Raw genomic sequence first — 13,019 nt, 5'->3', positions numbered from 1 at the left:
ATGCAGAAATGGGCTGTTAAGTGGCAGATGGAATCCAACCTGGAAAAGTGTGAAGTGATTCATTTTGGAAGGTCAAATTTGAATGCTGATTACAGGGTTAAAGGCAGGATTCTTGGCAGTGTGGAGGAACAGACGGATCTTGGGATTCATATCCATAGATCCCTCAAAGTTGGCACCCAAGTTGATAGAGTTATTCAGAAGGCATATGGTGTGTTTGTTTTCATTAGCAGGGGGATTGAGTTCAAGAGTCATGAGGTTATGCTGCTGCTCTATAGTGCCCTGGTTAGACCCCACTTGGAATATTTTATTCAGTTCCGGTTGCCTCATTATAGGAAGGATGTGGAAGCTTCAGAGTGGGTGCAGTGGAGCTTTATCAGGATGCTGCCTGAACTAGAGGGTCTGTCTTATGAAGAAGCTTTGAGGGAGCTAGGGCTTTACACATTGGAGCGAAGAAGGATGAGAAGTGACTTGTTCAAGGTGTACAAGATGATGTGAGGCATAGTTAGAGTGCATAGAACATTACAGAGAGGTACAGGCCCCTCGATGTTGCGCCGACCTGTGAAAGCAATCTGAAGCCCATCTAACCTACACTACTCCATTATCATCCATAGTCAGAGACTTTTTCCCAGGGCAGGAATGGCTATCAGAAGGGGGTATAATTTTAAGGTGATTGGAGGAAGGTTTAGTGTAGGTGTCAAAGGTAGGGCCTTTACACAGAGAGTGGGTGCACAGAATGCATTGCCAATGGAAAGTCAGATACATTATGGACATTTAACTGACTCTTGGATAGGCACATCGATGGTAGTAAATTGAAGGGTATGTAAGTTAGTTTGAACTTAGAGTAGGATAAGAGGTCGGTACAACATCAAGGGCCAAAGGGCTTTTGCTGTGCTGTACTGTTCTGTGTTCTATGTTAAGTAACTAAGAAAGCATATGGATTTTTGGCCTTTATTGATGTAGGGTTGGAACTTAAAACAGGTAAATCCTGTTACAGCATATTGGTGAGGATGCATCTTGGAGTACTGTGTTGGCTATCTGTTTCCATGTTTCATAAAGGATCTACTGGCACTGGAGGCAGTTTGAAAGAGATTCTCTAGATTGATTCTAGGGATTAAGTTATTCACTTATTAAGAACAGCTAAACAGGTCAGGCTATTATTCATTAAGGTTTAAAAAAATCTGGTCTTACTGAAACATTCAAGATTAAGAGGGTAGATGTTGGGAACATATTTTATCGTGGGAGCTTCTCAAACTTGATGAATCAGTGAGTCGGTTAATCTTAAACTGTCACAGTTACAGAATAAGGGAACATTAATTTAAAACTGAGATATAAAGAATTCCCTCTCTGAGGGTAGTGAATGTCTGGAATTGTGTACCCCAGAGAGTTGTGGAGTCTAGATCTCTAAGTATTTAAAGATGAGGTGGATTGATGTTGAGGACATGAGGAGCTGGAACAAAAGAGGAGTTGAGGTCTGGGGCATATTAACCATGATCTTATAGAATGGCAGGTCAGGCTTGAGGGGCTGAATGGCCTGTTCTAGCTTCTATTTCTTCTGTTCTTATCACTAATTGCTATAATTATTAATACGGCTATTACAAATTATCTGTTTGTATGATAAATGTTGAGGGATAAATGTTGCCTTAGACATCAGGAAAAATCCCCATGTTCTATTCTGATAAGGTGGATGAGACCTTGGTTTCACATCTTACCTGAGCAACACCACCACCAGTGTGCCCTGAGCTCTCCACTGGAGTGTCAGTCTTGGTTTCTTTGTGCTCAAATTTATGTTGAAGGACTTCAGTCCAGAACCTTGAGAATCATAGGCAAGAATGCTGCTTTTTTTCCCTCTATCACCAGACAGCCCTTCACTGCATCACCTCCATTCCCCATACCACTGCTCTAAACCCCCACACCCCCACCATGCAATAAAGACAGAATCCGCCATGACCTCATCTAACACCCCACCAGTCGCCACTCTCCCCATTAACCACCTCCCTTCACCCCGAACCCCTAGGTACTTTCCCCTGCAACTGAAAAAGATGCAAAACCTGCTTCTACACCATCCCCCTCACTTCCATCCAGGGCCCCAAACAGTCCTTCCAGGTGCCTGTTAACCTACTTTACTATATGCACTGCCTTGATGTGGCCTTCTCTACATTGGAGAGACCAAACATAAACTCAGGGCACATTTTGCCAAGTATCTCAGCAGGGCCTGCAGGGGCTGACCTGACCTCCCAGTCACCGCCCATATTAATTCTCCTTCCCACTCCCTTTCCGACATGACCATCCTCGGCCTCCTCCATTGCCCAAGAAACCAAATCGCAGTTTGGAGGAACAACACCTCATCTTCTGTCTGGGTAACCTACAGCCTGAAGGACTTAACATTAAGTTCTCCAATTTCAAACAACCTCCCTTCCCATCCCCTGACTCCCTTCCCTGCCCTCCCTTTTCCCCTCTCCCCCACCCTTCCACTTCTCCCAGCCACCTACCAGATTCATTCCTCCCATTGACCAACCAGGTCGTACCGTCTACCTGTCTTCACCTATCCCCACTTCACCATCCTGCCCCCGCCAGCCTCTCTATCTGCAGCTCCCCCTACACCCGCTCCCATTCCTAAAGAAGGATTAAACTCGAAACTTTGGCTATTCCTCCTCCTGATGTTGCCTGGCTTGTTGTGTTCTTCCAGCCTCTTGCCTGTCTATTTTGGATTCAAGCATCTGCATTTTTTTTGTCTCTACTTTTAGAGCCATAGTTCAAGACAGGATTCGGGACTGAGGGAGCCAGCTAACAGAACTGTACTGAGTTATTGATTAAATCAACTAAGTCGATCCACTGAGCTCAGTGCACAGCAGCTCAGTCACCAGTTGGAGAGTGAACTCAGAGGATCTGCTCATTAGATACTTGGACATTCCTGAGTTTCTCCTCTTTTGTCTTGTTTTCCAGATCGCAGAACCAAGCTCTGGCTGAGCAACTTATGAAATCAGTGCAAGAGTTCATTAAGACTTATCCATTCGATTTCCAAGGGGTACAAATTATAAGAGGACAGGAAGAGGGAGTGTTTGGATGGATTACTGTCAATTATCTAATGGAAAACATCGGGAAGGTATTTCTGGAAACATAACTATTAAATATTGCTTTGACCCTATTCCAACTGCAAAGAACAACTATTGAACTTTATTAGTTCAGGGTTTCTGTGTCGCTTCATAGTCTGACAATGGAATCTTAATAAGCCTTTGAAGAACCACAGGCTGAAACCCACAGGGGATATGGGATTTGTGAACATTCATTGCCATTTATGGTTCCAGCTGTTCTGGGCAGGCCTGTGTGAACTTGTGGAATCAATGACAGATAGTCCATTCAAGTAGAGTCACAGAGATGGACAGCACGGAAACGGACCCTTCGGTCCAATTTGTCCATGCTGACCAGATATCCCAACCTAATCTAGTCCCACCTGCCAGCACCCAGCCCAAATCTCTCCAAACCCTTCCTATTCATGTACCCATCCTGATGCCTTTTAAATGTTGCAATTGTACCAGCCTCCACCACTTCCTCTGGCAGCTCATTCCATAAACGCACCAACCTCTGCAAGAAACAAATTGCCCTTGGGTCCCTTTTCCATCTTTTCCCCTCTCACACTAAACCTATGCTTTCTAGTTCTGGACTCCCCCATCCTGGGAAACAAATTGCCTATTTATCCTATCCATGCCCATCATTACTCTATAAACCTCTGTAAGGATTTCCTTCAGCCTCCGACACTTCAGGGAAACCAGTCCCAGCCTGTTCAGTCTCTCCATATAGCTCAAATCCTCCAACCTTGGCAACATCCTTGTAAATCTTTTCTAAAACCTTTCAAGTTTCACAACAGCCTTCGAAAGAAAGGAGACCAGAATTGCATACAATATTTCAAAAATAGCCAAACCAATGTCCTGTTGCTGCAACATGACGTCCAACTCCTGCGCTCAATACTCTGACCAATAAAGGAAAGCATACCATACACCGCCTTCACTAGTCAGTGAAGATGAGTCAATGAAGGTGGATCAGTCGGGGGAGGGTCAGTAAGCGTGAGTCATTTAGAGGGATTGGTGAGGGTGTGTTAGTGAGGATGTGTCCATGAGGATAGATCAGTGAGGGGATCAGTCAGGGGCAATAGGGAGTGGTAATTAAGGAAGGGCTGATGAGAGAGTTCAGTGAGAGAGACTTTCTGGGATCAGTGAGGATAGAGTATTGAGAGTGGGTCAGTGAGAGTCACTGACAGAGGGGTCAGTGAGAGTGGGTCTGTGAAAGAGGGGGCGTGAGGGAGCAGTCAGTGCAGGAGGGGTCATTGTGGGAGGAGCCAGTGAAGGAGAGGCCAGTGAGGGCGAGTTAGTGAGGGAGGGGGCAGTGAGGATGGGTCAGTGAGGGAGGGGGCAGTGAGGGTGGTCAGTAAAGGAGGGGGTGGTGAAGGTGGGTTGATGGTAGGAGTCAGAGGATTGTCAGTGAGGGAGGGAGCAATGAGGGAGAGATCTGTGTGGGAGGGGTCAGTAAAGGAGAGGCCATTGAGGGTGGTTTAGTGAGGGAGGCGTCAGTGAGAGTGGGTCAGTGAAGGAGGGAGCGCTGAGGTGGGTTGGTGACAGAGGTCAGAAGGTTGTCAGTGAGGGAGGGGGCAACGAGGATGGGTCAGTGAAGAAAGGGGTGGTGAGGGTGGATTGGTGACAGGGGTCAGAAGTTGTCAGTGAGGGAGGGACCGGTGAGGGAAAGATCAGTGAGGGTGAGTTGGTGAGGTGGGGGCTGAGGGATGGTCAGTGAAGGATGGTTAGTAAGCGATGGATCAGTGAGGGTTGTCAGGGAGGGGGTGGTCAGTGTGCATCGTCCATGAGGGTGTATCACTGAGGAAGGGCGTGAGGTGGAGACAAGTTATGAAGGGATTTTGGGATCAGTAAGAGTGGGCATATACAAATACATAAAACCTGATTGACTACCTACCACAGATCTACAAATGCTTCATTCATAAGGGATCTATTACTAGAGGTACTCAGAACCATGGGGAGGGTGATGGCAAGACAAAAATAAACAGTTCCAGCCCAGCCCCATCCCATCCCATCCCGTCCCTGCACCACCCCAGTTTCAGTGGTTCTCCTAACCCTTAGCCCATTCCTTAGCTGTAGCCCCAGCTGAAATAATGTGTATCTGTATATGTTTGTGTATATCTGTGAGCATGTAAGTGTGTAATTGTGTGTTTACCCTATTAGGGAAAAAGCTCTCTGGGCTGTTGTGTGTGAAGGAGGGACAGGACTGATTTGAACAATTATGCTGTGGGGAGACATAACTCTCAGTCCTGTAATATTCAGTACATTCACCATGTTGTAATAATTGAATGAATGAAAATGTCAGAGATCAATTGTGTTTCTGCCTATAATGTTTACCTTTCTCACTCACTCTTTATGAACTTCATCAGGATAATGCAGGAGGAAACCTTGAAACAGTGGGGGCGCTGGACCTGGGCGGTGCCTCCACACAGATTACATTTGTTCCTGGTGAGAAGATTGAATCCGAGGAAAGTGCTCTGAAAATGCGTCTGTATGGGAAGAGTTACAACATATACACACACAGCTACCTGTGTTATGGAAAGGATCAGGCCCTGAAATTGCTACTGGAAAAACTGGATGTAAGAAAGGACTGAGCTCAGAAATTTTTTCCTATCTATAAGTATCTAACCCTGACCAAAGAGTGTTTGCAGACCCTGTGAAAAGTGCTGGATATGCAGGGTTAGAGCGTCTGATAACACACACTCACTGGGTCACAACCACAGTGTGTCATAAGGTTGATTAGAAAATACTACTTATAAACCACACATCATTAGGGACACTGCACTAACCATTCTATTTTCTCAATGTCTGTTTAAAAAATAGACCCCAGTCAGTGTATTGCTGTAAGTTTCATTTCATCTAATTTCTGCTAATTCCATAAGACTCAGTATCTTAGGCCCTTTCTGTTGTATTTAATATTAATGACTTAGACTTAAACACATGATAAAGATGTTTCAGAATGATACAGAAATTGCCACATGGTTGATAGTGAGGGGGAATCAGTAGACTGCAGGATATATAAATGGCCTGGTTAAGTAGCAGAAATTGCCAAATGGAATTTAATCTGGAGGAGTATGGGATGATGTATATAAGGAAAGAAAACAAAGGAATCAGTAATACCTTAGAAGATAGTGAGAGCAATAGAGGGACGTTAATCTGTAAAACACTGAAAGTAATAGAGCTGTGGATAAGGTGATTAAGTAGGCACGTGTAGAGCTGCATTGCTCAAATAACCAGACGGCCAGTGTGCAAATCAGAATAATGCCAACAGAATGGATTCAGTCCCATGCTAACTATGATAGCTTAAGGTGACCTATTTACCTAGTCCCATACTTGTTACAGAGTGATGCCCCTCAAGCTACTGAACCAACTTTCTCTCTCTAATGAACAGTGATGCCAGGTTCTTTGTGTATTACAACTAATCACCTAAGAAGTCATAAATGAATGCATGAACATAGGATTTAGGACCAGGAGTAAGCTATTTGGCTCTTTGAGTCTTCTCCACCATTCATGGCTGATCTGAATACTCCATACCATTGAATACTCCATACCATTTCACCGGCTCACTTAGAAAGACTCTATCTGCTTCTGACTTAAAAATATATAAGGACTCTGTTTCCAGGACAAGCATTCTTTAGGCTCGCAACATTAAGATAAACATTTCTTAATCTCTTTGTAAAAATGTATTTTTAATTTATATTTTACATTTACCTGAAATCTATTGTTCAGTTCCAATTTTTTTTCAGCTTTAAACAGGGTTTTACAAGATATGCACTGGAGGAACAGTTGAAGTTAGCTAATTAAGGAAAGTACCTGAAACCTGTTTTTCTGTAACTGTAGTCAGCTAGCTCTTTTATTTCATAAGTGTATAAAGCCAGTAATCTTAGTGCAACTTAGCACTGAATATAGCTTTGAACAGAGTGCTGGGAGTTTGCTGATTAGGGGAGTTAAATTAGGAGGAGGAGAAAGCATTCCTTTTGTTTTAACTTATTCACCCTCTAGTTATTGGTTTTTATTCCACTAAAGATGAAGAAGCTTTTGGTAACTATCTGGTAAGTGATTAAGCTCTTCTATTCCCAAAGGGTTTAAAATAATATTGGAACCAGTGATAAGATTAATCAAATATATAAGAAAGGAAATTAAATCTGATTTGATCAGTGGTAGGGACAGGACAGTGTGACTACAAGTGAGGAGAAAGTGAGGTCCGCAGATGCTGGAGATCAGAGCTGAAAATGTGTTACTGGAAAAGCGCAGCAGGTCAGGCAGCATCCAAGGAACAGGAGATTCGACGTTTCGGGCATAAGCCCTTCTTCAGGAAAGGGCTTGAAGAAGGGCTTATGCCCGAAACGTCGAATCTCCTGCTCCTTGGATGCTGCCTGACTGACTACAAGTGAGACAAGTAAAGGCAAGAATACGGGAGATTTAGCCTTTGCATTTGTCAAACAGATTTGACTGTTATTTACCTTGTTTGAGTGAAAGCAAGGCACATGAGTTGACTGACCGTGGCACCATGTAATGGTGGTAGGGGCAGTGTAGTTAAGAGAATAGACACTGTTTTCTGGAGCAAAGAGTATGTATCCAAGCACTTGTGCATCTGCCAGCACCAGGGCTCAGGACATTGTCTCCGGTCTGGAGAGGAACTTTTACTGGGAGGATCCAGTCTTTGGAGGTACCAATGACAAAGACAGGACAAGGAGGTTCTGTCTATGCAGTATGAGAAACTAAGTACTAAAGTAAAACACAGAACTCAAATGTCATATACTATGGATTATTATCTGAGTTATGACCAAATTGGCACTGGGGAATGAGATTAGCATATGAATGCATGGGCCAAAGTCCAATGAGAGAGTAATGGGAAGGAGATATGGTTAGATTCTCCCATATTGGAAATGGACTTGAGTCTGAAAATGCAACTTACCACTTTGTCAGGTCAAGTTTGGATGCTTTCCAGGTCTTGCTGCATATGAACAAAGAGTTTCAGTATCTGAGGAGACTTTTGGCATGGCTGAAGAATTTTAGATGTGGGGATAGCCTGGAGTTATGTTCATTGGCATATAAAATGTTGAAAGGAGATAAATTACATGGCGCCCAGACAAAATGGATATGAAAGACTAATTTCTGTTGGAGCTCAGAGGTCAACAATGAGGGGGAGGGATTTAAGGTCATTGGCAAGAGGATTAGAGTTGGGGAATATGTGTGTGGCTGTTGGTGAAAAGGGGCTTTTTCCACCAATAAAGAAGAAAAAATTAGTAAAAATAAGTAAACTTTGGAAATGAGGGAACTGGTCCAAACTGGAGGAATTCTGTAATATGGAACTACACTTCATACCATTTCCAAAGTTCATTTTTTTTCTTTCTGAGCAGGTTTGGACCTCATTTTCTGAAACATGGAAAAACCAGAAATCCTCATCACATTTTAAAAAGGTCACATTGGCTCTCAACTGCAGTAAGGCAGCATTGACTGGCTAACTGTTTTCCAGCTAGTCATAGACAAGCTGGGCTGAATGGCCTTTATTAATAGGTCATTAATTTTCTAGGTTTCCAAAGACATTTTTTTCTATTTCAAAATAAATGCATCAATTGAATCATGATTGTAATGGTTTGAGTATAAGAGGGAGCTAATTAAATCAGTTAGCCTAACATTGTAATTTGCAGTCACTACCTCCAGTCCTTTGGAAGGACTATGGTCTGAATCAGAATGCTATAATGGTGGGAACACAGAATGAATCTCTGCAGGAAGACTAAGTCAATACATCAAGGTTAGAAATGAAAATTTCGAAACCACGTTTGTAGGAATAAGAAAACAGGAATTTGATTTAAAATGCTGAGAAATTAATATCTTTAACATAGATCCTGAGATTTCTGACCTTTATAGTTGTTATATAGTACTAATGTTGCATAGAAGCATGTCCTATTCACTGTGCTTGAGCTTCAAGTGGGCTGCATTGCTTCTGGGAGAGTCAGCTGGGGTTTGGAAATCTTATCAGAGAGGATGGAAACCTAATGATTACAATGTCAACATATTATTACAATGATGGTGAATTTTTGTTGGTTGAAAAAAATATAGTATTGCAGCACCTTCACAGAAGGAAATGGTATCCTATCATCATTTCAGTGTCTGTATTCAAAAGAATGTCATTCCCTATAAAGTATTTTGATGCCATGAGGTCATGAAAGGCATTATGCAAAGTTCTCTCCTTTTATGGATAGGAACCTCATTGCAGGTGCTCTAACTATGGTGACATCATACGTCTGGCATCTTTGCAATGGCCTTGTGAGGTTATTGATACTGTACATTGAGTGAATTTGGTATTATTTTGACTAAATTTTCATGTAGCCTTAGGGATAACTGTGCTGACAGTCTGCAATATAATGCTTATCAGCAGCATTATCATAATTGTGAAGGGACATTCAAATAATGATACAGGACTCATAAAATCCTGGAGGCAGTAGATGGCTTTCTTAATAAAAGATAGTATTGCCCTCAGTGAAGAAAATGTGTAAATAGAAACTGAGCACGATAATGTTCTCAAGAGTATAACAGTATCCAAAATGTCATAGAATGGTGGTAGTGATCTTGCAGAGAGTGACAGTGCTAATTAAGGTAAGATGATTCTGGATGGTAACAGTGGTATGAAAAGGTACTTCTAACTATCACATTCCATGAAGTTTGCCAATGTTATGCATTTTTTGAAATGTTACTGCGGAAGGCTTTTTGATTCAGGTTTCTTTTAATTAAGAGATCAGTAATTAAAATTTCAAATGTACAACCTCCATAGAAAAAGCATCGAAGTAATGACTGAGGGCTTTACATGCCGTGAAGGTTCCACTGGTCACTTATTCTAGCTTTAATTGGAGACTGGCAGATCCTAAGGAAATGTGTCTTTATTGTTTCTTTTGGTCTTCACCAAGACTTGTGTTATGACCCACTTAGAAACATATATCAATTCTCAAGCTGCCCTACACCCAAGGTCACCACAAGTGTTAAGGATTTAATTAAAGAATGCAAAGTCCAAAATTTACCTGTTTGATGGAATCAAGTTAACAAAAAATACTGATCAGGTTCCTGTACTGAATAAGAATTATTGTTTTATTACAAATAAGTAAATTCTAATCACAAGTGTACAGCAATGAACTGACAACGTATGGCTGTACTAATTAAAACTCTAACTCTTTTTAAAGTAGACAGCAACAAAAGAAAATAAATCTGAAAGGTGAAGAAAAAAGTACTGTGAAACACAGTTCAATAGCACCAGTCTATAGGGTTCATTGAGATGTTCCTTTTACTTGGAAGGGCTTTCTGTTTTTTAGCTGAAAATGTGTTGCTGGAAAGGCGCAGCAGGTCAGGCAGCATCCAAGGAACAGGAGATTCGACGTTTCGGCATAAGCCCTTCTTCAGGAATGATTCCTTGGATGCTGCCTGACCTGCTGCGCCTTTCCAGCAACACATTTTCAGCTCTGATCTCCAGCATCTGCAGTCCTCACTTTCTCCTTTCTGTTTTTTTAATCTACATCCTCCAGGTTCTTTGCAGGAGGCAAAGAGTGATTGGTATACAGCTAAAAAGTCTGTTAGTTACTGGTTAAAGACTTACAATAACTGATGAAAGTAACTAGCTTTCCTCAGGCTCAAAATAGTTTTACTGCAGAGAAAAGGGGAGCGAGACAGAGAGAGAGAGAGACACCACCTGCCTTTCCATCATTGAAGCTATTTTGCTGCCCAAGGTCCAATTGGAGAGTCGGTGTCAGGCTGATAACCTTTGGCTTTCATTTAAAACCCATAAAATACTAAAAAGACTAGACAGGATAAATGCAGGAATGATGTTCTCGATGATAGGGAAGTCCAGAGGTCACAATCTAAGAACATAGGATAAGCCATTTAGGACTGAGATGAGGAGATATTTATCATTCACCCAGAGAGTGGTGAGCTTATGGAATGCTCTGCCCCAAAGCAACTGAGGCCAAAACATTGATTGCATTTGAGGAGAAAATAGTTCTTGGGCTAAAGGGATCAAAAAGTATGGGGACAAAGCAGGAATAGGGCACTGAGTTGGATGATCAGACATGAATATATTGGATGACCGAGGTGGCTTGAAGGACCAAATCCTCCACTGTTGCTCCTATTTTACAGACCTGTTGGCCATATTAGTAGTAGGGAAAATCCTGAAATCTATTATAAAGCATATGATAAATAGGCACTTGGATGATAATGATCTGATTGGTCATAGACAGATTATATTTGTGAAAAGGAAAATCATGCTTGGCAAGTTTGTTGGAAGTTTTTGAAAATGTTGCTAACATTCCTGCTGTGCAGCTTCTCAGAGGTTCTGTGTATGCCAATCAGATTGCTGACACTGTGCTGAGCATTGACATTCCATTTTCGAAGCTGTTGCCACACATGGACCTTGGAAGTCCACACAGTAGAAAAAATAATTAGAGGGAACCTTAACTGTTACTAACGGAATTGATACTTTTGAACCAATGGACATTATTTCAGAAGGCTTTTATTAAAGTTCCTCACAGGGGGCTTGTTAGAATATTTAATGGGATAGGAGGTAATGTACTGGCCTGGATTATTATTGACCGACAGACAGAAAACAGTAGGAACAAAGGGGTCTTCTTCATAATGGCAGGATGTGATCAGTCCTTGGGCCTCAACTGTTCACAAAATATAGCAAAGATCAGGATGTGAAAACTGACTGACTGTGTCACCTTCAAGTTTGGAAATGTTACAAAGCGAAATGGAATTGTATAATGTGACCAAGATGCAAAGTGGATTCGGGAGGATTTGGACAGGATCAGTGAATGGGCAAGAACATGATAGTTGAGTATAATGTGGAAAAATGTGAGATTATCCACTTTGGAAGGAGGATTGGATTGGTAGACCTTTTCTCAATTGGTAAGAGGTTGGACAGGGTATATATACAAAGGAACCTAGGTGTCCTTGATGATAAGTGACAGAAGATTAACATGCAGATGCATCGAGCTATTAGGAATAGCCTTTATTGCAAGAGGATTTCAGTACAGGAGTAATGAAGCCTTGCTTCATTTGTGCAGGGATTTGGTTAGACCACACCTTGAGTACTGTGTGCAGTTTTGGTCACCTTATCTCAGGAAAAATATTATTGCCATAAAGGGTAAGTAACAAAGATTAAGTAGACTTGCTCCCAGGATGACAGAACTATTCTATGAAGAGGGATTTGGCAAACTGAACCTGTATTCTCTAGAGCTTCAAAGAATAAGAGAAATGGCATTGACTCTTACAAAATACTTAAAGGGATAGCCAAGGTAGGTGCAGGTAAGATGTTACCACTGGTTGGAAAGTCTCAAACCAGAGGGCATGATTTAATAATAAGGGGATACCGCTTAGGTACGAGAAGTTTTTTTTTCCTCAGACAAATATGAGCATTTGAAATTCTGTACCATAGAGGGCTGTGGAAGCTTAGTCTTTCAGTATAATTAAGGTAGAGATTGATATATGTTTGCTTACTAATGACACACAGGATTTTGGGATGGATAAAAGATATTGAAATGTTTAATCAGCCTTGATACTATTGAATAGGCTGGCTTGACAAACTGAGTGGCCTACTCCTGTTCCTGTTACTGTGTTTCAGGTCCTAATATTTATATTCATCTGTTAAAATTACTTTTAAAAATTCATTTTGTCTAGGCTGTTCCTTAATTTTCAAAACCTATAATGCCTCAGGCACGTACTCATATGGAGCCAACTCATATGTTGTTTTGTTTACAGCATTCCAATTCCTAGAAATTCCTGTGACAACAAAGTGTAAATTTCCATTACTTTATTTGTCAACCTGTCAGAATGTCTCAACATTTTTTCCCTCAAATTTTGCCAGAACCCATACAAATGTAAACATTTCTTTTCTGGAATTTAGATTATGAACTGGATTCTCCTCATCAGAACAAGCATTGGCATCTCTTATCTTTTTTTTAACAG

At 41.6% G+C, this 13,019-nt stretch overlaps 1 protein-coding gene across 2 annotated transcripts in view; it reads left to right on the top strand.

Annotated features, from left to right (window-relative positions):
• The window catches only part of entpd1 (ectonucleoside triphosphate diphosphohydrolase 1), a 129,738-nt gene that overhangs the window by 91,655 nt on the left and 25,064 nt on the right, over nt 1-13,019 (top strand). For both annotated transcript variants that reach the window (XM_060842149.1, XM_060842150.1), the window contains exons 5-6: nt 2,944-3,103; nt 5,435-5,644. In XM_060842149.1, the coding sequence (XP_060698132.1) occupies nt 2,944-3,103; nt 5,435-5,644 (370 nt within the window). The remainder of the gene's footprint in view (nt 1-2,943; nt 3,104-5,434; nt 5,645-13,019) is intronic.

This window comes from Hemiscyllium ocellatum, chromosome 22 (assembly GCF_020745735.1).
Source record: "Hemiscyllium ocellatum isolate sHemOce1 chromosome 22, sHemOce1.pat.X.cur, whole genome shotgun sequence".
Classification (NCBI taxonomy): domain Eukaryota; kingdom Metazoa; phylum Chordata; class Chondrichthyes; order Orectolobiformes; family Hemiscylliidae; genus Hemiscyllium; species Hemiscyllium ocellatum.
This window is presented reverse-complemented; position numbering and strand designations above follow the sequence as displayed.